Source organism: Ovis canadensis, chromosome 5 (genome assembly GCF_042477335.2).
Source record: "Ovis canadensis isolate MfBH-ARS-UI-01 breed Bighorn chromosome 5, ARS-UI_OviCan_v2, whole genome shotgun sequence".
Taxonomy (NCBI): domain Eukaryota; kingdom Metazoa; phylum Chordata; class Mammalia; order Artiodactyla; family Bovidae; genus Ovis; species Ovis canadensis.
This window is the reverse complement of record NC_091249.1, coordinates 28,631,814-28,656,600: the sequence shown is the minus strand read 5'-3', so window position 1 is coordinate 28,656,600 and position 24,787 is coordinate 28,631,814. Positions and strand designations below refer to the sequence as shown.

Sequence of the window (24,787 nt, the reverse complement as noted above, 5' to 3'; positions counted from 1 at the left end):
TTGATTTATAGACTGGGTAAAAGACACCCAACCTCATCAGTGTGGGTATTATTCAATCTCCTGAGGACCAAAAGAAATGGAACAAAAAGATGAAGGAAGGGTGATTCCACCCCCTCTTCTTGAGCTGCAATGCCCATCTTTTCCTGCCCTTGGACATCAGAGCTCCTGGTTCCCAGGCTCTCACACTTGGACTCAATTATACCACCAGCTTTTCTGCTTCTTCAGCTTGGAGATGATCATTTAGGGGACTTCTCCATCTCAAACCTATAAGACAATTCCCATAATAAATTTCCAGATACATATGAAAAGTTAAGGTTGACTCAGGTTTTTTAAATATTTATTTTATTTATTTGGCTGCTCCAGGTCTTAGTTGTATCATGTGGAAACTTCAGTTGTTGCCGGGGTCCAGCCCCGGTGGATCCAGGGAATTCGAAGGTGGGGACGGCGTCAGCATCTTTGGAAAAATATATATTTAATTACAGATATAGAGAAAGATTAGAAACGGATAGTGTAGTAGGAGATAGTGTAGTGGAGAAAAGGAGGCTGAATCCAGATGGGAATTCAGTCAGAGAAACGGGAGCAAGAAAGAAGTGACATGGGGGAATCAGTCTTTCCAGAAACTGATCCGTTTTCTTTATTTTTAGGTTTGCTTATATACCTTTTGTTACACATAGGGATGAATTCAGAGTCACGGGGGGGGGGGGGGGGGGTCAGCAGTCCTGACCTTTATCAAAATCAGGTGCTTCATATAAAAAGGTCTTAGGGATTTTATGATCCTTTCTTTCTGATAACCAAAAACTTATTTTTCCAAGGGTGTTTTTTCTTAAACCAGGCACCACCCTCTAAATAAAGTTACATACCTATAGGGTGAGGATGTAGTGAGTTACAATCAAGAAAGGAATTTATTTAACCCAAGGTTAACATGATTAATCTTAAAGGTTAATACTTTTTTCTCCTATATGCTTAAAGGTTAATACTTTTTTCTTCCTATATGCTAGTTATATTCATTATAAGGGTAGGGAACATGGAGATTTAGCAGCAAACATCAGCCCAACAAATGAAAATCCTTTCACCAATGCTCCCCTTAAGATCTGTTTAGTCTTAAGATAGTGATAAAGTTACATTTTTACGTAACAAGGACACAGTGATTTATAACAAAGTACAGTGCTCTATTACAAAAGAGAAAATTCATTAACTCAAAAAGTCTAGTATTGCTAACCTTAAAAACTACTATATTTCCTTTTCTATATTCCAAATACATTGATTAATATATTCCCAGATGCCTAAGGATATGGAGGCCTGGCGGCAATCATTGACTCAACAAGAAGAAAAAGCCCTGTGCTAATTAAGACTCTCAAAATACTCCAAAGCTCTCCGTGCTGTTTATGGTTAAGAGGTAGTAAACAATCATGTGGCAGGAGTATGGATAATCCTGTCACACAAGCTAGTCTGTCAGCAGAGAGGTTTGACCTGAGACATCCTTGTCCCACCCAGAGCAGGGAATTAGCAGCAATTATTGACACAACAAATGAAAAACCCTTCACCAATATAATTCCTAACCAACCCACTATGCTAATAATTTCTAACTCCCCAAAAGAATTTGCCTTTAGTAAGTATAAAACATCTCGTGCCTCTCAGGTTGGGAGGCTGTAAACAATCACATGTGGCCTGACGAACCTATACAGGCTGGCTAGATAACCTTCAGAGGAGTCCGTAAGCTGAAACACTCTTGTCATGCCCAGGAATTTTTATTGTCTTGGAGCTGCACGTTTACTCCTTCTCCAAGAAAAATGGTTATGGAGGAGAGCATAAAACAGACTCTGGTTTTGGGGTTGGATGCTCGGGAACAGGGGGTTTCCTGAGGCTTGATCAAGCCTTTGCGCATGCCAAGCCTCCTTCCTCATGACCTTTGCCATTGGCGGAGTTCCTCACGCTGGCCCCCAGCAAGTTGTGACACGTGTGATCTGGTTCCCTGACTAGGGATCCCACCCAGGCCCCTTGCATTGTGAACATAGAGTCTTAGTCACTGGGAAGTAAATCCCTAACCCAGGTTTGTATTTCAGCTAGATAATTGCATCTAGATCTCATGACTAGATAACAAGGAGGAAGGATTTGGAATCTTAAGCTATAGTGGCTAATTTATTGTGTGAATTATTGATTGAAGGAATCAGGTTATCTTTCAAACTTCACTATAATTGGGGTTTTGACCATTGACACTGTAAGGGATCATTTACCTTTACCCTCTGCATCTAACATTCCAGAAGAGTCATAGTTGGGCTTAGAGGTACATGTTTTCTTTGGGGTTTAGGGCAAGAAACAGTCACATGTGGTGTTGTAGCCATTCACCAGAGGACAATACAATGTCTTCACTGCAGTTTTAAATTTTAACTATTATCTGACAATTGCACAAATCTACTCATTTCTTGGAGAAGGAAATGACAACCTACTTGAGCATTCTTGCCTGGAGAATCCCATGGACAGAGGAGCCTGGTAGGCTACAACCCATGGGGTCGCAAAGAGTTAGACACAACTGAGCAACTTCACTTTCGCTTTCACTCATTTCTTACTGTCTATGCATGCTGCTGCTAAGTTGCTTCAGTCGTGTCTGACTCTGTGCGACCCCATAGACAGCAACCCATCAGGCTCCCCCGTCCCTGGGATTTTCCAGGCAAGAGTACTGGAGTGGGGTGCCATTGCCTTCTCCTATCAAAGGTCAGATAGCTATATTTCTCCAGATCTATAAGAAAACAGTTGACTTCTGTATCCTCAGTCTTTCCATACTCTCTTATTAATTGTTGGAGTGATTTCTGGTGTTACGGATCCTTTCAGATATTTTACATGGAAAATCCTGTCATACACAGCAGAGGCAGTTTCATTTCTTCCTTCCAAATCTGTATATATTTTATTTCCTTTTCTTGTCTTATTGCATGAGCTGGGCCTTCCAGTATAGTGTGGAACAAGAGTGGTGAGAGGACACCTTACCTAGTGTCTTAGTATCTTAACAACAACAAAACAAAAGCTTCTTGTTTCTCACCAGTAAGTGTGATGTTGCCTACAGGTTTCATGAAAATGTTCTATCTTAAGAGGCAGAACTCCCCTCTATTCCTAGTGCATTATCGTAAGTGGATGTTCAGTTCAATTCAGTTCAGTCGCTCAGTTGTGTCCGACTCTTTGCAACCCCATGAATCGTAGCACGCCAGGCCTCCCTGTCCATCACCAACTCCCGGAGTTCACTCAGACTCATGTCCATCAAGTCAGTGATGCCATTCTGCCATCTCATCCTCTGTTGTCCCCTTCTCCTCCTGCCCCCAATCCCTCCTAGCATCAGAGTCTTTTCCAATGAGTCAACACTTTGCATAAGGTAGCCAAAGTACTGGAGTTTCAGCTTCAGCATCATTCCTTCCAAAGAAATCCCAGGGCTGATATCCTTCAGAATGGACTGGTTGGATCTCCCAGCAGTCCAAGGGACTCTCAAGAGTCTTCTCCAACACCACAGTTCAAAAGCATCAATTCTCTGGCACTCTGCCTTCTTCACAGTCCAACTCTCACATCCATACATGACCACAGGAAAAACCATAGCCTTGACTAGACAGACCTTTGTTGGCAAAGTAACGTCTCTGCTTTTGAACATACTATCTAGGTTGGTCATAACTTTTCTTCCAAGGAGTAAGCGTCTTTAAATTTCATGGCTGCAGTCACCATCTGCAGTGATTTTGGAGCCCAAAAATAAAGTCTGACACTGTTTCCACTGTTTCCCCATCAATTTCCCATGAAGTGATGGGACCAGATGCCATGATCTTCGTTTTCTGAATGTTGAGCTTTAAGCCAACTTTTTCACTCTCCTCTTTCACTTTCATCAAGAGGCTTTTTAGTTCCTCTTCACTTTCTGCCATAAGGGTGATGTCATCTGCATATCTGAGGTTATTGATATTTCTCCCAGCAATCTTGATTCCAGCTTGTGTTTCTTCCAGTCCAGCATTTCTCGTGAGGTACTCTGCATAGAAATAAGCAGGGTGACAATATACAGCCTTGACGTACTCCTTTTCCGATTTGGAACCAGTCTGTTGTTCCATGTCCAGTTCGAACTGTTGCTTCCTGACCTGCATACAGATTTCTCAAGAGGCAGGTCAGGTGGTCTGGTATTCCCATCTCTTTCAGAATTTTCCACAGTTTATTGTGATCCACACAGTCAAAGGCTTTGGCATAGTCAATAAAGCAGAAATCGATGTTTTTCTGGAACTCTCTTGCTTTTTCCATGATCCAGTGGATGTTGGCAATTTGGAAGTGGATGTTAGGTTTTATCAAATGCTCTTGTCTTACGTTCCTTTCATTCCTGATTTTAATAATATCGGTCTTCCCTCTTTTCTCATTTAGCCTGCCTAGACCTTTATCAATTTTACTGATTATTTCAAATCACCAGCTTTTGATTTTGTTGATAGTCTATATTCCTGCAATTTTTATGTCTTCCCTAGTTTGGGGGGTGTCATTTTATTTTAGTGTTATTGTGATATAACTGACATATAACATTATTTTTAAATGTACAACATGATTTGATATTTGTATAGATTGTGAAGTATTACAATAAGTCTAGTTAATTAACTAGACTAATATTATCACACATGGTTACAGTTTTTCTTATGATGAAATATTTTAAATTTCCTCTTTTAGCAACTTTCCAATATGCAATAAAGTATTATTAACTATAGTCACGCTGCTACATATTATATCCCCTGACTTATTTTATAACTGAAAGTTTATAACTTTTGATCTGCCTTCACCTGTTTAGCCCACCCCTTGACAACCCTCTCTTCACTTACCCCCTCTGGCAACTGCCAGTCTGTTCTCCATATCTGTGAACTTGGGGTTTTCTTTTTTCTTTTGCATTCTTTGAAGGAAAGCCCTGTGAATCCTTTGTATTATTATATAATCATGGACAGATTCACCAGCAGACCTCTGTGTCTTGAGCGAACTCCTGTGCAATATGGAGCTCTTAACATGTTCCTCAAGGTTAGCAAGGGCTTTGACTGAAAAGAGATCTTTCAGTACTTTATCATTTCATTCTGTGTGCTAAAAACTGGTGAGAAGCAGTCCTGAGGCTCATTGTCTATAGAATTTGTGGAGGTCTAAGTTGTTAATGTCTTTTTAGCATGGACTATCATGGCAAGTTTTCTGAACCCTAAGTTCTAAATAACTTCTTAGCTCCACAAATGAGAGAGAGAGAGAATGGAGAAACTGTAATAAATGTTACACAAACTGAAAGTACGAGAATATTTCAATCTGCCCAGGTGCACCTGGCTAATTCAGGCCAATATGGCTGAGAGAGTCATTTCCTAGGCAGGTTGATAAGAAGTCTAGGGGTCCCCAAGGAGAAAGGGGTCTGGAATTCTCAAGGAGGAAGAAAGGACAAACTTTTTTTCCCTCTACATTCCTTAGGATTATATAACAATAATGTGTCCTGCCTGAGGACAGTCTCTGGATTAAACCTTCTGGCTAATCCTGTTATCTTAAAATGTAAATTATGGGAGTAGGTCTGGTCTTTACAAGGATTATATAATTAATAATAATGTATCCTGCCTGAGGATAGCCTCTGTATTAAACCTTCTGGCTAATCCTGTTATCTTAAAATGTAAATTATGGGAGTAGGTCTGGTGAGGTCTTTACAACCTCCAGACAGTCTTTTGATTCATTGGAGAGTATATAACTTCGTTCCTAACACTAGCAAGCCGGTACTCTTTCTACCCTCTTCTGATGTCTATATCAGAAGCTTTCTCTATCTTCTTTATACTTTAATAATAAAACTTTATTACACAAAAGCTCTGAGCAATCAAGCCTTCGTCTCTGGCCCTGGATTGAATTCTTCTCCTCCAGAGGCCAAGGATCCCAGCGTCTTTGCGTGGTTCAACAACAACCTTTCATGGCTAAATGGTCCTCATTACAAGTTGTATTTCCACAGGCCTCCTGGACTCTCATGTTTGGTGATGGGAAGAGAAGGAAAAGCTCCCATTTCTTCACTGTGTTTTATTCATTAAAAACTACTGCAGATTTGACCTCGTACATCATGGCTTTTTGCTTTGCATGTGCACTTAATCATGTCCAACTCTTTGCGACCTCATGGACTGTAACCCATCAGTCACCTCTGTCCATGGGATTTCTCAGGTAAGAATACTGGGGTGGCAAAATGGATTAAAGATCTAACTGTAAGACCAGAAACTGTAAAACTCCTAGAGAAAAACATAGGCAAACCACTCTCTAATGTAAATCATAGCAGGATCGTCTATGACCCACTTCCCAGAGTAATGGGAAAAAAGCAAAAATAAACAAATGGGACCAAATTAAACTTGAAAGCTTTTGCACAATGAAAGAAACTATAAGCAAGGTGAAAAGACAGACATCAGAGTGGGAGAAAATAATAGCAAGTGAAGCAACTGACAAAGAATTAATCTCAAAAATATACAAGCAACTTATGCAGCTCAATTCCAGAAAAATAAGCAACCCAATCAAAAAATGGGCCAAAGAACTAAACAGACATTTCTCCAAAGACATACAGATGGCTAACAAACACATGAAAAGATGCTCAACAGCACTCATTATCAGAGAAATGCAAATTAAAACTATAATGAGGTACCATCTCACACTGGACAGAATGGCTGCTATCAAAAAGTCTACAAACAATAAATGCTGGAGAGGGTGCAAAGAAAAGGGAACCCTCTTACACTGGTGGGAATGCAAACCAGTACAGCCACTATGGAGAACAGTGTGGAGAATCGTTAAAAACTGGAAATAGAACCACCATATGACACAGCAATCCCACTGCTGGGCAAACACACTGAGGAAACCAGAACTGAAAGAGATACGTGTACCCTAATGTTCATTGCAGCATTGTTTACAATAGCCAGGACATGGAAGCAACCTAGATGTCCATTAGCAGAGGAATGGATAGGAAAGCTGTGGTACATATACACAATGGAATATTACTCAACTACGAAAAAGAATGCATTTGAATCAGTTCTAATGAGGTGGATGAAACTGGAGCCTTTTATACAGAGTGAAGTAAGTCAGAAAGAAAAACAGCAATACAGCATATTAATGCATATATATAGAATTTAGAAAGATGGTAATGATGACCCTATATGCAAGACAGCAGAAGAGACACAGATGTAAAGAAGAGACTTTTGGACTCTGTGGAAGAAGGTGAGGGTGGGATGATTTGAGAGAATAGTATTGAAACATGTATATTATCACATGTGAAATAAATCACCAGTCCGAGTTCGATGCATGAGACAAGGGGCTCAGGGCTGGTGCACTGGGATGACCCTGAGGGATGGGATGGGATGGGAAGGGAGGTGGGAGGGAGGTTCAGGATGGGGAACACATGTACACCCATGGCTGATTCATGTGAATGTATGGCAAAAACCACCACAATATTATAAAGTAATTAGCTCCCAATTTAAAAAAAAAAAAAGAATACTGGGTTGCCATTTCCTCCTCCAGGGAATCTTCCCACCCCGTGCATCGAACCTATGTCTCCTGTGTCTCCTTCATTGGCAGTTGGATTCCTTACCACCGGGCCACCTGGGAAGCCCACATACACCATGGAGGGCTGAGTTAAATGGTGTGTGATAACAAAGGAGATGAGTTTTTTTCAAAAGAGATTGACATGTTTAAAATGATATTTGATTCATTTGTGTAGCATTTTTCTCATCTCTCTAAGGTGCTCTAGACCTTGACATTAGAGAGCAGTAACATTTCAAGTGGTCACAGTAAAAATGCATAATTTGCATGTTTATTACACTGTTAAATTCATGATGAAGTAAGTATGGACAGAAAGTATGTTCTGATGACCAAGACATAAAATAAATGTTTGAAGGTGATAGAATCATATATAATCTTCCTATAAATTGAGCCTAAACCCCAGAGTTCTGTCAGACTCACACATCTTACTGGAAACGTATTTGTGTTGTTTTAGGACAGTGACTTTTGAGGATGTGGCTGTAAACTTCATTCCAGAGGAGTGGGCTTTACTGAATCCTTTGCAGAAGAAACTTTACAGAGATGTGATGCAAATAATTCTGGGGAACCTGGTCTCAATAGGTAAGAATAACAACATTTCTTCACTTCTTCGAGAACAAGTATTCCTTGCCAATCAACATTGTTCCAAGATGTGGAATGTGGAAAAGAAACACAGTAGCCCCCCCTTATCTGCATGGAATACATTCCAAGACCACCAGTGGATGCCTGAAACCAGAAATAGTACTGAATCCTATACATACATTGGTTCAGTTCAGTTCAGTTGCTCAGTCGTGTCCGACTCTTTGCGACCCCATGAACCACAGCACGCCAGGCCTCCCTGTCCATCACCAGCCCCGGAGTCCACCCAAACCCATATCCATCGAGTCGATGATGCCATCCAACCATCTCATCCTCTGTTGTCCCCTTCTCCTCCTGCCCTCAACCTTTCCCATACATTCCTATGATAAATTTAGAATTTGGTGCACAGTAATCTAGATAGCATATTGCAAAGCACAAAGACCTTTGCCAACAAAGGTCCGTCTAGTCAAGGCTGTGGTTTTTCCTGTGGTCATGTATGGATGTGAGAGTTGGACTGTGAAGAAAGCTGAGCGCTGAAGAACTGATGCTTTTGAACTGTGGTGTTGGAGAAGACTCTTGAGAGTCCCTTGGACTGCAAGGAGATCCAACCAGTCCATTCTGAAGGAGATCAGCCCTGGCATTTCTTTGGAAGGACTGATGCTGAAGCTGAAACTCCAGTACTTTGGCCATTTCATGCGAAGAGCTGACTCATTGGAAAAGACTCTGATGCTGAGAGGGGTTGGGGCAGGAGGAGAAGGGGATGACAGAGGATGAGATGGCTGGATGGCATCACTGACTCAATGGACGTGAGTCTGAGTGAACTCCAGGAGTTGATGATGAACAGGGAGGCCTGGCATGCTGCAGTTCATGGGGTTGCAAAGAGTCAGCAACTGAAATGAACTGAACTGAACTGAACTGAAGAGATTGATATGGAGAACGAAATGGCAGCCCACTCCAGTATTATTGCCTGGAAAATCCCATGGACAGAGGAGCCTGGCAAGCTCCATAGGGTCACAAAAGAGTTGGACATGACTTAGCAACTAACCAACAATAGCCAAGAGACTGATATCAATAACTAAAAATAGAACAAGTATAATACACAGGCACTTAACACATGTGAGTGTTAAGTGAGCATAACTTTGCAGTTCAAGATGAGAAAGCAGAATAAGATCGATTTCTTTTTCTTTCACAATTTAATAACAGAAGATTAATTTCTCCTATAGATCTTAGCAACATCAGTATATAGCTTTTCTTAAGCTGGAATTTTCATCTTTTCATTTGAAAAGGACTTTATGATTTCTGTTTGGCATACCGTAATTCTTGCATCACTATTCTTGCATTTGGGGGCCATCGTTAAGAAAAATGAAGGGACTTACCCTGATGGTCCAGTGGCTAAGACTCCACACTCCCACTGCAGGGGGGCCAGGTTCAATCTCTGTTCAGAGAACTAGATCTCACATGCAGCAACCAAAACCCAGTGTAGCCAAATAAACAAATATTTAAAAAAATTTTAAGACATCATATCAGAGTCTTCTAAAGTTTGTTTAAAAAAAAGAAAAAGAAAAAGGAGGATTACTTGAACACAAGCACAGGGGTATCACCACAGTGATCTCACAACTAAGATGGCAACCAAGTGATAAATGGGCAGGGAGCGTATACACCATGGATGCAGCGGACAAGGGGATGATTCATATCCTGGACATGACAGAGGTGGATGCTGCAAGATTTCATCATGCTACTCAGAAGGGTGCACAGTTTAAAACTATGAATTGTTTACTTCTGTGATTTTCCATTTAATATTTTCAGACTGCAATTGACCGTAAATAACTGAAACCACAGAAAGCAAAACTGTGGATAAGGGAGGACTACCATACACTGGTAAATAAACTAAGCATGTTACAGCTCATTCTGGACCTATAATCTAATATTGTTCTATAATTTATAATAATTTGCATTATTTTTCTGGGTCTGCATTTTAGGGAAAAAATGGGACAGTCATAACATTGAAGACTGGTACAAAACCCAAGGGAGGTAACTAAGGTGAGTTACACACACAGTAGACAGTGTTCCACGTGAGATTCCTGGTCTATCATAAACTCTTTTAAATTTTATTTCTTTATGTATTTATTTCTGGCTGTCCTAGGTCTTTGTTGCTGCACAGGCTTTTTCTCTAATTTTGAAGAGTAAGGGCTACTTTCTAGTTGCAGTGCATGCGTTTCTCATTGCAGGGGTTTCTCTTGTGGAGCACACACTCTAGGGCATTCAAGCTTCAGTACTTGCAGTATGCAGGCTCAGTGGTTGTGACACATGGGCTTAGTTGCTCTGCGGAGTATGGGATTTTCCCAGATCAGGGATCCAACCCATATCTTCTGCATTGGCAAGTGGGCTCTTTACCCCTGAGCCACCAGAGAAGCCCCTAGCATAGCTTTTTAAAATATGCAAGTAAAACAAAATAATCCCAGCTTCAAATTTATTTATCCTTAATTCTTTTTCCACAGAAAGTATTTATTTAAATGTGACATGGGTGTCCATTGTTTGTAACTTTATCCACTTTGGGAAACAATATTAAGAAACTCCATGTATTAATATCACTGTTTTCATAATAGCTATATTATGAAAACACTGTTTTCATAATAGTCCTGTTGCAGAGCTTTCAAACAGTTTAGAAAGGGCAAAAAACGTTCACTTTTGCTATAAAACATAAAAATGTAGTTCTAATACCCTACTGGAGAAGGCAATGGCACCCCACTCCAGTACTCTTACCTGGAAAATTCCATGGATGGAGGAGCCTGGTAGGCTGCAGTCCATGGGATCGCTAAGAGTCGGACATGACTGAGCGACTTCCTTTTTACTTTTCACTTTCATGCATCGGAGAAGGAAATGGCAACCCACTCCAGTATTCTTGCCTGGAGAATCCCAGGGATGGGGGAATCTGGTGGACTTCCATCTATGGGGTCACACAGAGTCGGACACGACTGAAGTGACTTAGCAATACCCTACTAATAAATGTGAAATTATTAAAGAAATCAATAATTTCTCATTTTTTTACAGAAGTCATGTGGTAGAAAAACTCTGTGAAAGCAAAGAAGGTAGTCAACACAGAGAAACTGTCAGCCAGATTCTAAATCTTAATACGAACCAGAAAACTCCTTCTGGAGTAAAACCATGTGAATGTCATGTGTGTGAAAAAGTCTTCATGCTTCATTCATTCCTTAATAGGCACGTCTGATCTCACACTGTACACAAACCATATGAGTATCATGAATACAAAGAAAAACCATATAAACGCAAGGAATGTGGGAAAACCTTCAGTTACCACAAATCTGTTCACAGACATGAAAGAAGTTACACTGGAGAAAAACTCTATGAATGTAAGGAATGCAGAAAAGCCTTCACATGGCTTACAACCTTTTGAAGACACATGGTAACACACACTGGAGAAGGACCCTATAAATGTAAGGACTGTGGGAAAGACTTTAGTTGTTCCACTTCATTTCAAGCCCATGAAAGAACTCACACTGGAGAGAAGCTCTTCATATGTAAACAGTGTGGTAAATCCCTCAAGCCTCCTCTAGGCTTGCAAATCCATGAAAGAAACCACACTGGAGAAAAACCCTATGAGTGTAAGCAGTGTGGTAAAGCCCTCAGCTGTCCTAGTTCCTTTCAAAGACATGAAAGGATCCACACAGCAGAGAAACAATATGAATGTAAACAACACGAGAAAACGTTCAGTTCTCCTCTAGGTCTGCAAATCCATGAAAGAATTCACACTGGGGAGAAACCTTATGAATGTAAAGAATGTAGGAAGGCCTCCATTCCTCTTTCAAGCATACACGTACACAAAATAATGCCCACTGGAGATGGATCTTACAAGTGTAAGGAATGTGGCCTTCATTTGTCCCAGTTCATTTCAATCACATGAAAGGACTCATGCTGGAGAGAAGCCATATGAATGTAAACAGTGTGGTAAAACTTTTAGTTGGCCCAGTTCCTTTCGAATACATGAAAGAACTTATACTGGGGAGAAACCCTATGAATGTACAGAATGTGGGAAAACCTTCATTTATCGCGCAACCTTTCAAGGACACATGAGAAAGCACACTGGAGAGAAATCCTATAAATGTGAAGAATGTGGGAAAGCCTTCATTTCTCCCTCCAGCATTCAAACACACATGATAATGCACACTGGAGACGGACCTTATAAGTGTAAGGAATGTGGGAAAGCATTCAGTTTTCCCAGTTCTTTTCAAATTCATCAGAGAACTCACATAGGCGAGAAACCCTCAATGTGGCAGAGCCTTCAGTTGTTACTCATCCTTTCAAACACATGAAAAAACTCACACTGGAGAAAAACCTTATGAATGTACAGAATGCGGGAAAGCCTTCATTTATCACACTACCTTTAGAGGGCACATGAGAGTGCACACTGGCAAGAAACCGTACAAATGTAGAGAATGTGGGAAAGCCTTCATCTCAATTCCTTTCAAAAGCATGAAAGATCTCATACATTGTAGAGGCCCAAAGCCAATCAGTGTCCGTTTACCTTTCTTGTGTAAATTCTTTTAGTTGTATACGTTGGATGGGCTTCCCTGGTGGCTCAGAGGTTAAAGCATCTGCCTCCAATGTGGGAGACCCGGGCTCAATCCCTGGGTCGGAAAGATTTCCTGGAGAAGGAAATGGTAACCCACTCCAGTATTCTTGCCTGGAAAATCCCATGGACAGAAAAGTCTGGTAGGCTACAGTCCATGGGGTCACAAAGAGTCGGACACGACTGAGCAACTTCACTTTCACTTTGGATTGCCAATTGATCAAACTGTTTCAGTTGTTTTTTTTTTTTCTTTTGCCTTCTCCCTCCCTTCCTCCCTGACTATGTTTTCATCACTGGATATACCTCAGAGGAAGAGGTGTCCTCTCTACCCTGGTGTTTGTCATTTTTGTCCTCCAGAGAGCCTCACATCACTGCCATTAATGTTAGGGATCTCTCCCCATGATAGCTGGTTGCTTTATAGGATTTAAGGACCAACAGCTTAGTTTGGGTTTGAACTAATAATACCTTTGCTGACCACAGGGGTGCCATTGTGTTGTCCCCTAAAACCTCAAGGTTAGGATCTTTGTTGCGGTGCAGGTAGGGGTTACAGCACCAGAGGTACCCAAGAGTAATGCTCCATCATTAAGTCATGTCCAACTCTGCAACCCCATGGACTGCAGCACACCACGCTCCTCTGTCCTCTGGTTTATCACGGAGTTTGCTCAAATTCATGTCCATTGAGTCACAAATGGCTACAGTCCATAGGGTCGCAAAGAGTCGAACATGACGGAAGCAACCTGGCATGCACATACTAGTGTTTCCGTGGCTAAGACTCTGAGCTTCCACTGCAAGGGGCACAGATTTGATCCCTGGTCAGGGAACTAAGGGCCCTCATGCCACATGCTGCAGCCAAAATTTTTTTTCTAGTTTTTTAATAAAAAAGTTACTCCCACAGGAAATAAAATTGCAAACTGCTAAGGAAAATCAGCTACAGGGCCTTAATAATCAACAGAATCACAAATATTCAAATCAGCTGAGATAAGCAGCCCACAGCTCAGAAGGAAAAGCTACATTCTGAAGGCTTCCCAAGTGGCTCAGTGCTAAGGAATCAGCCTGCCAATGCAGGAGATGTGTGTTCAATCCATGAGTTGGGAAGATTGCCTGGAAGAGGAAATGACAACCCAGTTCAGTTTTCTTGCCTAGAAACTCCCATGGACAGAGGAGCCTGGAGAAATACAGTCCACAGGGCCGCAAAGAGTCAGACATGACTGAGCAGCTAAGCATGCACAAAGGTGAAACACTATCAAGCTTTGGTCTCCAGACTCCTGGTTAAGATTGAACTACTGGCCCAGGTCAGTCCCTGGAGAAGTGGGGTAGGTCCACCAGAGCAGCCACAGGAGTAAACAACTCTGGGAGCTCTGCCCACCCTCCTCTCCCTGGGGAATAATGGGGTAAAGCTCACTCTCTGGGGCTTCCATTCTCACAATGAGGAAACCTTCACCCAGATTCACCTAAGAGTTCTGACCCAAAGGACTCTCAAATTCAATACCTTCTGCCAGAAGACAGAACACGTGTCTTCACAGATTTTTTTTCCCCCAATGGGCAGAAATTACTCAGAGTGCACCTACACTGTGAATGTCAAACTGTAAACCACATCTTTTCTTTTGTGTTGACTGTGCCAGGTTTTAGTTCTGGTGTGTGCGATCTTCAGCTGTGGCATGCAGAATCTAGTTCCCCCACCAGGGATTGAATCTGGGCTCTCTGCATTGGGAATATGGAGTTTTAACCACTGGACCACCAGGGAAATCCCTCCAACCTACATCTAGAAATAGGCACAAAGGAACCATAGTTACAACCTTGAGAAGGGCCTCACCAGGCCACCCCAACACCAGTGCATCCCCAGATTTCCAAGGTTATAGCTTCTCTCAGTAGCAAAAGCTCTTTCTCAGGTGGTTGTGAGCAGGAACTCACCTACAAGGGAGGTTTTCAGGAAGAACCATCTGGCCTTTAAGTTCTCCCCTTTGCAGCCTCCCTGGTGGCTCAGAGGTTAAAGCACCTGCCTGCAATGCAGGAGACCAGGGTTCGATCCCTGGGTTGGGAAGATTCCTCTGGAGAAGGAAATGGCAACCCAGCCCAGTATTCTTGCCTGGAGAATCCCATGGATGGAGGAGCCTGGTGGGCTACAGCCCACAGGGTCACAAAGAGCTGGACACGACTGAGCCACTTGAGCCACTTCACTTTGCAGCCTCAAGGCAGGGGCTTAGCTTGAAGACACAGACCTCAGGCTCTGCTCCCATTCAGGTTGCTCTGGACCAGCACTGAGATTTTAAAAGTGACAAACCCATTGTTTGAAGAATCCAGTGCATGCATGCTAAGTCCCTTCAGTCATGTCCGGCTCTTTTCAACCCTAGAGACTGTAGCCCACCAGACTCCTCTGTCCATGGAGTTTTTCCAGGCAAGAATACTGCAGTGGGCTGCAGTACCCTCCACCAGGGGATCTTCCTGACCCAGGGATCAAACCCATGTCTATGTCTCCTGCATTAGCAGGCAGTTTCTTTACCACTAGTGCCACCAGGGAAGCCCCAGTAGAATCACTCAAACCCAGTGCTTATATGTGAAAAAGGGAAGAAAATTGTAAGGCACTTTTTTTTTTAGTTCAGCTAGAAAACTCACAACTATATAATATCTATTCCTTTCAGAAAATGAATATGGCAGTTGTTATTTCCACAGAAAGAAATCACTTGAAAAACAATCACATTAGAACTCATCTAAGTGTTACAAGTCTAAGCCTGATAGTCCATTTGAAACAACCCACAAGAAAAGGACAGACTGTAGCAGGGGCCATCCCAGAATAGCAAGCGCCCCACCCAACCCCACCCCCACCCCACTGCCACGCCTGCCTCTTGTCTGTAGAAAAACCTTAGCCTCCTAGGCCTTCTCCAAGTTCTAAAGAGTAAATTTAATCAGAGGAATGAGAAAATGCAAGAAGAAAGGTCAATAATTGAGCAAGACAAAATAATAATACTTCAGCCAGTAAAGTCAAGGACTTTCATTCCTCCTCAAGTGCGTGCTAAGTTGCTTCAATCGTGTCTGACTCCTTGCAACTTCATGGACTGCAGTCCTCCAGGCTCCTCTGTCCATGGGATTCTCCAGGCAAGGATACTGGAGTGGATGGCCAAGTCTTCCAGGGCATCGTCCCAACTCAGGGATTGAAAACTTGTTTCAGGCATCTCCTGCATTGCTAGTCGGGTTCTTTACCACTAGCACCATCTGGGAAACCCTGCTCCTCAAGGACTATAGATAATATTCTGAGCCATATCCTCTGAGCTGTTTTGCAGATACTGAAGCCCCCACCAAGTGGAAGAAGTTAACTGTATGCAGCCCACAGGCAAATAGACCTCAGACTGGTTGGAACCAGAAGGCTGATGATGTTGACTCCCAAAAACATCAGAAGAATGTCCTTCAGCTGATCATGTACCCCACAACCCCCTCTCCCTCATCCTATCTTTAAAAATCTTTCCCTGAAAGTCTTGCAGGAGTTCAGGACTTTTAAGCACTAGCTGCCTGGACTCCTTACTTGATGCCCTGCAATAAATACCACATTTTGCTTCACCACATCCCAGTGTCAGTAAGTTGACCTTTCTCTGCAAAAGTGAGTGAACCCAAGTTTGGTTCCTAAAAAGACCTCAGAATAGTTATGCCCACTCCCAGGGAAATTTTTAAAAAGGAAGAATTCTTAGCAAATGGAATGTAATAACACTGAAATCATTATTTCATTTTTCTGAAACACTCCTTTCTTGCTCATTTGAAATATTTTGTTCTTATAATGATATTTTACAAATAGAAAAATGAGACTCAAGTGAATAAATTTTTCAAGGTGACAAACAGCAAGGGGCAGTGCTGACAGGTGAGTTTCCAAAGAAGAACCTCCACCCAAATGTCTTTCCCAAGGATGTCTGTGACCAGGAGAGATCTTAGAGAGTTTTATACAACACAGTTCCAGGTGGTTATTCTCTGCTTAGCTCTCATGTAAAATAGCCACAAACAAAAAAATAAATCTTTTCAAAGTGAGCCAAACATTGACTGTGGGGAAATGACAATTAAAATATTGGGTCTGTTTGAAATGATCACGGAGAACGAATAGCTGATGACGCTGTGAATTAAAGAGGCCAAGTTGGCTATGAGAAGGCAGGAGAGATCTGAAAGTTTACGGATTCATTGCCAGCCCTAGGAAGCGTTAGGCGGGAGGGACAGGTCATGGACTTGAGGTCCTACTCCTAAATTTTTGAATAATTCAAAAGACAATGAATGCCGCTGCGAAGGGAAAAGGGACTGGGGACCCCACAGACCACAGCTACTCCCACGCGCCAACCCCTGAAACCGAGTCACAACTCTCCCCGGCTGATCCTTCCTGTGGTCACCGTACAATCTGGAGGAGACAAGGGATTGCCGGGTCAGGGCTGCCCAGAGACGATCCAGAGCCAAAGTCGCGGGGGCACAGTGAAGGGACAGGACCCCCGGGGTCCCTGCTTTCAGCCCCGCCCCCACTAGCGAGCCAAAGGGTCCCAGAGGCGCCCTCAGCCCACCTGAGTCCGCAGACTCCAGAGCTGACTGCAGAGGGGCCCGTGTCCAACCACGGCTGGGACCCACTCAATCTCCCCTCCCCGCACACTTCCCAACTTCTGGGATCCTCCCAGCCTCCCCACTTCCACTCCCGAATCCGGTGCAGGTCTAGGCGCAACAAAAGCTCCACCTGAGGCGGGGAACCACAAGTGAGACGCGATCCCCAGCGCATCCACGCGGAGGAACAATGTCCACGCCAGGCAGAGAGTGCCCCCACGCACCTGCCCTTGATGCGCTCCCTAGAGGACCCTTCGAAAGGACGCTCCCTCCCCACCACCATCACCCTGCCCCCATGGGTAACAGCAGGTGGAGGTCACGTGGCCAAACAGACCTGGCTTCTGCCCTGACCCTCCAAGGATCCTTGCGTTTAAGCCGAGCCAGCTCCAGACCTGAATGGGACACAAATGTGTAAGCAGAGAACTCAAGGCTGTTTTAGTGGAATGGACCCCTTGAGGAGCAAGCCCAGAGCACATGGATTGCCTGCGTGACGACAGCCTGGAATAGGACGATCTCCTCCCACCAATCACAAACTATGAGAGGTCTTCATTAAATTCTTAGGTATCCGCTTTACTCTGGCAGGAGATTGACTTCACATTAGTTCCTGAGTGTGTTCTTAAAGCACTTTGAGATGTGAACAGCTATAATATTCCCACAGCAAATTTCCTATTTTCTCTGATAAAAGAAAAACAGTAAAGGGTTATGTAAATATGGGATGTACCCAGAAACGACTAATATACTTAAGAGAGTCAATTGATGTTGTTATTGTTCAGTCACTAAGTCTTGTCCTACTCTTTAGGACCCTATGGACTGAAGCACACCAGGCTCCTCTGACCTCCACTATCTCCTGGAGTTTGCTCAAACTCAAGTCCGTTGAGTCGGTGATGCCATCCTACCATCTCATCCTCTGTCTTCCCCTTTTCCTCCTGCCTTCAATCTTTCCCAGCATCAGGGTCTTTTCCAATGAGTCAGTTCTTCACATCATTTGACCAAAGTATTGGAGCTTCAACTTCAGCAACAGTCCTTCCAATGAATATTCACAATTGACTGGCTTGATCTCCTTGCAGTCTGAGGGACTCAAAAAGTTTTCTCCAGCACCACAATTTGAAAGCATCAATTTTCAGGCACTCAGCCTTCCTTATGGTACAAAACTCTTAATGCATTTATCCATTTATTTGAAGGGCTTTGTTGAAATGCAATACACATACTACATACAGCGGGCCACTTTTACATGGAAAATGCAGTGGTTTTCAGTATATTCACAGACATGCAGTCATCACTGTGGTCCATCTTAGAACGTTTATATCATTTCAAAAAGAAATCCCTGTACCCTCTAGCCATCAGTGTCTTCCCATCTTCCTCCTCCAGGCCCTAGGCAATCATTAATCTGCTTTCTGTCTCTCTAGGTTTCTATATTCACTGACTTCATATGAATGGAATTCTATAAAATGTGGACTTTGTGGTTAACTTCATTTACTTAGCAAAATTTTTCAAGGGATATCCAGGTACTGATACTTCATTTTTTTATGGCAGAGTAATATGCCATGAAATTAAAAGATGCTTTCTCCTTGGGAGGAAAGCTATGATAAATCTAGACAGCATATTAAAAAGCAGAGACATCACTTTGCTGACAAAGGTAGGGATAGTCAAAGCTATGGTTTTTCCAGTAACCATGTACAGATGTGAGAGTTGGACCATAAAGAAAGCTGAGCACCAAAGAACTGGTGCCTTCAAACTGTGGTGCTGGAGGACTCTTGAGAGTTCCATGGACGGCAAGGATATCAAACCATTCAGTACTAATACCTGAATATTCACTGGAAGGACTAATGCTGAAGGTGAAGCTCCAATACTTTGGTCTCCTGACATGAAGAACTGACATTAGAAGAGACCCTGATGCTGAGAAAGATTGAAGGCAGGAGGAGAAGGGGACGACAGTGAGACGGTTGGATGGCATCACTGACTTGATGAACATGAGTCTGAGCAAACTCAAGGAGATAGTGAAGGACAGGAAAGCCTAGTGTGCTGCAGTCCATGGGTTTGCAAAGAGTTGGACACAACTTAGCGACTGAACAACAACAATAAAATATTCTGTTGTGTGGCTATAGCACATTTCTATATCCATCTGTTAAAGGACATTGGATTATTACTTCTTTTGACTATTAAGAAAACTGTTGCTATAAGCATTTGTTAAAAAAAAAAAAAAACCAGAAACCTCAATTAGAGTCAGGAGACCACAAGGGGGCGCTCTCATATCCTGCAATGATAGCAGAGTCAAAGAGGAAGAAGGAGGCTTCTTTCCCTGCAAGGACTCAGCCAATGAAAAACCATAGACTTTTTTTACTATCACCCTCATAACGTCCTTTTCCCTCTGTAAACGCATCCTCCTTCCCTTGCTCTGGGGTGACTGGCTCACAACTCACCATGGCTTTAGGTCCTGAAGTGCAATTCTCTGCCGATCCCAAGTAAACCCATGTTTGCTGGAGAAATATCTGACAGTTCATTTCAAGTCAATGCATTCACACACAAGTTTTTGTGTGGACATGTGTTTTTATCTCACTTTGATACATGCCTGGGAGTGGAATCAATGGGTCATGTGGTAATTCTAGGTATAATCTTTGAGGAACTGCCAGACTGTTTTCCAGAGTGACTGCCTCGTTTTCTATTTTCCACCAGCAGTGTATGAGGGTTTCAATCTCACCATATCCTCATACCTGTTATTCTCTCACTTTTGATTCTAGCCATTCTAGTGGATATGTAGCTGTTTCTCACTGCGGTTTTTTAATTGAGTTATAATTAGCATATCACATTATGTTGAGTTGGCTAGTACTAGTGTTGGAGAAGACTCTTGAGAGTCCCTTGGCCTGCAAGGAGATCCAACCAGTCCATTCTGAAGATTAGCCCTGGGATTTCTTTGGAAGGAATGATGCTAAAGCTGAAACTCCAGTACTTTGGCCACCTCATGCGAAGAGTTGACTCATTGGAAAAGACTCTGATGCTGGGAGGGATTGGGGGCAGGAAGAGAAGGGGACAGCAGAGGATGAGATGGCTGGATGGCATGACTGACTTGATGGACGTGAGTCTGAGTGAAGTCCAGGAGTTGGTGATGGACAGGGAGGCCTGGTGTGCTGCAATTCATGGGGCCACAAAGAGTCGGACATGACTGAGCGACTGAAATGAACTGAACTGAACTGAACCTTAGGGAAAAACCTGAATAAACTTTTTGGCCAACCCAGTATTAGTTTCAACTGTACAACATAATAATTCTATATTTGTATGTATTGCAATATGACCACCACAATAAGTCTAGTTAACCTCTCTCTCCACACATATCTACCAAAAAAAATTTTTTTTCTTGCAATGAGCACTTTTAAGCTCTACTCTCTTGTGCTCATTTGCTCAGTTGTGTCCAACTCTTCGCGACCCTTTGGTCTGCAAGCCGCCAGGGTCTTCTGTCCATGGAATTTTTCAGGCAAAAATACTGGAGTGGGTTGCATTTCCTCCTCCAGGGGATCTTCCTGGACCAGAGATTGAACCCAGATCTCCTGCATCTCCCACATTGGCGGGCAACTTCTTTACCACTGAGCCACCAAGGGAAGCCAGTAAATGTTTAGTCACTAAGTCATGTGCGATTCTTTTGCAGCCCCATGGACTATAGCCTGCCAGGCTCCTCGGTCCACTTTCAAATATGCAATGCAGTATTATTGACTATATTGCTACACTGCACATTACATTCCTGTGACTTATTTTATAAATGGGAATTTGTACTATTTGAATTCCTTCACCAATTTTGCCCACCGCCCCCCCCCCCATTGTAGTTTTGACTTGCATTTCCTTGATGTGTAATCATGTCCAGAAATCCTAGTATATCTTCCTTGGAAAAATTTCTATTCCAGTGTTTGCCACCTTTAAATTGGATTATTTGGCTTTTTATTATTGATTAGGAGTTCTTTATACTTTATCCAAGTCTAACCAGATATATAATTTTCAATTTTTTTTGCCTTCTGTGGGCTGTTTTCACTCTTACTTTAAGAGTTTTTACTTTTGATTGTGATCACACACACATACTATAAAAATTTACATCTTAACTATTTTAAGTGTACAGATCAGCAGTGTGAAGTATATTGACTATGGAAAACCAGTCTCCAGAGCTTGGTTTTCATCATGTGAAACCTAAACTCTGTACTCATTAAACAACTCCCCATTCATACCTTCCTCCAGCCCCTGAAACCACTGTTCTATTTTCTGTCTCTATAAATTCCACTGCTATGGGAACCTCACATAAGTGGGATCATGTAGTAGTTGTCCTACTCGGATAGGCTTATTTTACTCACATGATGTCCCCACAGTCTATCTATGTTTTAACATGCGTCAGAACTTCCTTTCTCACTGAGTGTGTACTCACTTGTTCAGTTGTGTGGGGCCCCCAGTTGTGTGGGGCCCCCAGTTGTGTGGGCCCTGTGGACTGTGGCCCGCCAGGCTCCTCTGTCCATGGGATTTCCCAGGCAAGAATATTGGAGTGGATTGCCATTTCCTCCTCCAGGGGATCTTCCCAACTCAAGGACTGAAGCTGCATCTCCCGTGTCTCCTGCACTGCAGGCAGATTCTTTACCACTGAGCCACCAGGGAAGCCCCCTTTCTCATTAAATCTGAATAATATTCTATTACCTGCATGCTCCATCTTGTTGATCCAGTCATCCTTGATGGACTCTTGGGTTGCTTCCACATTTTTGCTATTGTGAATAATGGTCCTATGAACAAGTGTACAAGATTCTGTCCATATTTTAGATTCTTTTGAGCATACACCCAGCAGAGGAATCGCTGAATCACATATCAACTGCGTAACTTCTGAGAAACCGTCATATTGTTTTCCATACCAGAAGAATAGTTTTATATTCCCACCAGTAATGCACAAGGACTCTAGTGATGCGTTCCCTTTCTTGATGGTGCCCTTTGAGGCACAAAATTGATTAATTTGGTGAAATCCAAAATATCTTTTTTTCCCTCTATTTGCTTTTGGGGTCATATCTAAGAATACTTTGCCAAATCCAAGGTCATAAATATTTCCTTCTGATTGAAAGGCGATAGGATCACTCTTTATCTGGCTTTTCTGGATTTGACATCTAAAAGAGAGGTTCTAACGGAGTAAGGACACTGAAACTACGTGATGGGGCAAGTGACTGCTCAAGCGGCAGCAGAGCCAGATCAAGTCATCTTCTAGCCCTTGTTTAGGTTGAACTTAGGTTCAGCCAAGTGCTTAGGGTAGCGCCTTGCACAAATTTCAGATCAAGTTGCTGGAACAGGCAGATCCTGTCCTCACTTCCTCTTAGGGACACACCAAAACTACAACCACATATAGAACCGCCGCCTCTGAGAACTGACCTGAAGACTAGCACGACAGATTTTTACATCTGAGGGTATAAGGAAAAGGCTGCATTGAGAAAGGTAGGAGGCGCAGAGTCCTGGTCTAGTGGGAACCAACCGCTCCCACACTCCTGTGAGGCAACCCACAAACAGGAGAGATATCACAGCCGCAGAGGTACCCCCTGATGAGCAGGAGCCCAGGTCCCATATCGGGCTCCCCAGCCTGGGGAGCCTGCACTGGGAAGCTGAGCACCCATAACAGCTGACTTTGAAAACCAGCAGGGCTCACATCTTGGGGAGCCCAGGAGCTGTAGGAAAGGGAAGAGACTCCACTCTTAAAGGACTCATGCAGAAACTCACTCACTCCAAAGTCCATCACAAAGGCAGCAGCTTAAAAAGCACCTGGGCCGTACAAAAAGGAGAGTCATCGGCTGATTTCAGGGTGTGCACCAGAGGGGCAGGGGCCCAGTGGGACTTTAGGGATAGAAGTGCTGGCAGACATCATTTGTTTTTACTTTCTTTCCACGTAGCTGGCCTGGTGCTGGTGAGCACCATTTCTATCAGTCTCCATCAACCTAACTAACACCACCTGCCCTGCCCCTGCTTTCTCCTAAGAACTCAAGAGGCCAGGCCTACCCACCAGAACCCTCTCCCCACAGCAGTTTCAGCCAGGGCCTGTAGACATTTGAACCAGGAACCAGCTCAACCTACTAAGGCCATCTGCAGCGGTCACAGACAGGTCTGCCTGGGGACCAACCTCACCCACCAGCACACCTGCAATAACTGCTGTCTACCCATCACAGGAGGGCACATGCAGGGGATACCCCGGGACACCTGGCTTTGTTGACCAGGGGAGATGGCCCCACTGGATCCTATAGGACACCTACGTAAAGCCACTCTTTCAAGGCTGGGCGACATAACTGATAGAAACAGTTAGGCAAAATGAAAGAACTACAGCATCTTTCAAAGAATATCTTTCAAACACGAGGATCTCTCAGAGAAACAACTAAACGAAGAGGACATAAGAAACTTATCAGATAAAGAATTCAGAGTAACACTTGTAAAGATGTTCATCAGACTCAGTAGAAAACTGGATGAATTTGATGAGAGAGTCACTAAAAGCCTAGGCAAGTTGCAAGCCTCCTTCAGCAAAGGGCTAGCAACTATAAAAAAGAAAGACTTAAAACTTTTGAATTCATTTACTAAAACCAAAAATACACTCGTGGAAACCAGCAGGAGGTCAGAGGAGGCAAGAAAACAGACTGGTGATATGGGTGACAAGGGTAGTAAAAGTCACTCAATCAGAAGAGCAAAAAGGAAAGAGAACAAAACAAAAAAACAAGAAAAGGGCCCATGAGGGGCCCAGCTTCTGCGGCAGGGGAAGGAGCAGCCGCGGCCAAGCAGACCAGCTTCCAGAGTCCGCTCCCCACTCCCAGCATATGCCCACCCTGCTGCCAGGGTGCCCCCGGGGAAGGTCAGCTCCTCATCAGGGGTGGAGACGGAGGAGCCCGTGAGGAGACCTGGGAGGCTGTCCACTAAACCTACTCCTGCCCAAGTGGAAACAAAGCCAAAGAAGGCAACAGGAGAGGATGAATCTTCAGATAGAAAGGTGCGAGCAAAAGGGGAAAGGGGAGCAAAGGGAAAACAGGTGGAAATGGCCACCCAAGAGACTGAAGATTTACCTGCGTCAGATGGAGAGGCTGAAAACAAGGAGAGCCCAGCCTCTGATGGAGCAGGAAAGAAAGAAGGTACGTGTGATTAAGATCACACACCCGAGCCGATCCGTGGTTCCTGCCTACCTTCTGTACAATACAAAGGAAAGTTTTTATCAATTCTTTTGTAAAAGCAAAGTTTTTTAGTAGCTCTAGTAGTATCTTTAAGAAGATAGAAATCCTACTTCATCCATTTTTAAGGTGCAACCGCTTTCCTTTTAAATTTGAGCATAGCTTATTACACTGTTGTGTTAGTTTCGGAGCACAGCAAAGTGAATTAGGTATACAAATATCCACTTTTTTTTTAAGATTCTTTTCCTAAACCAGAGTAGTGAGGGCAGTTCCCGGTGCTGTGCTGTATACTGGGCTATACAATAGGTCTTTTGAATCTATTTGATATGTAGTTTGTGTCTTTGTCGACCCTCCCTCCCCCTCCCCGTAAGCATAACTTTGTCTTCTACATCTGTGACCTTATTCT

The 24,787-nt window shown here is 43.2% G+C and overlaps 1 protein-coding gene across 1 annotated transcript; it reads left to right on the top strand.

Moving 5' to 3' along the window:
• Positions 1–11,509: 11,509 nt before the first annotated feature.
• Positions 11,510–24,359, top strand: LOC138440662 (zinc finger protein 709-like). The gene is made up of 4 exons (XM_069590309.1): positions 11,510–11,895; positions 11,975–12,318; positions 12,386–12,535; positions 24,034–24,359. Exons 1-4 carry the CDS (start codon positions 11,510–11,512, stop codon positions 24,357–24,359), a joined length of 1,206 nt encoding a protein of 401 aa, XP_069446410.1.
• Positions 24,360–24,787: the final 428 nt, after the last annotated feature.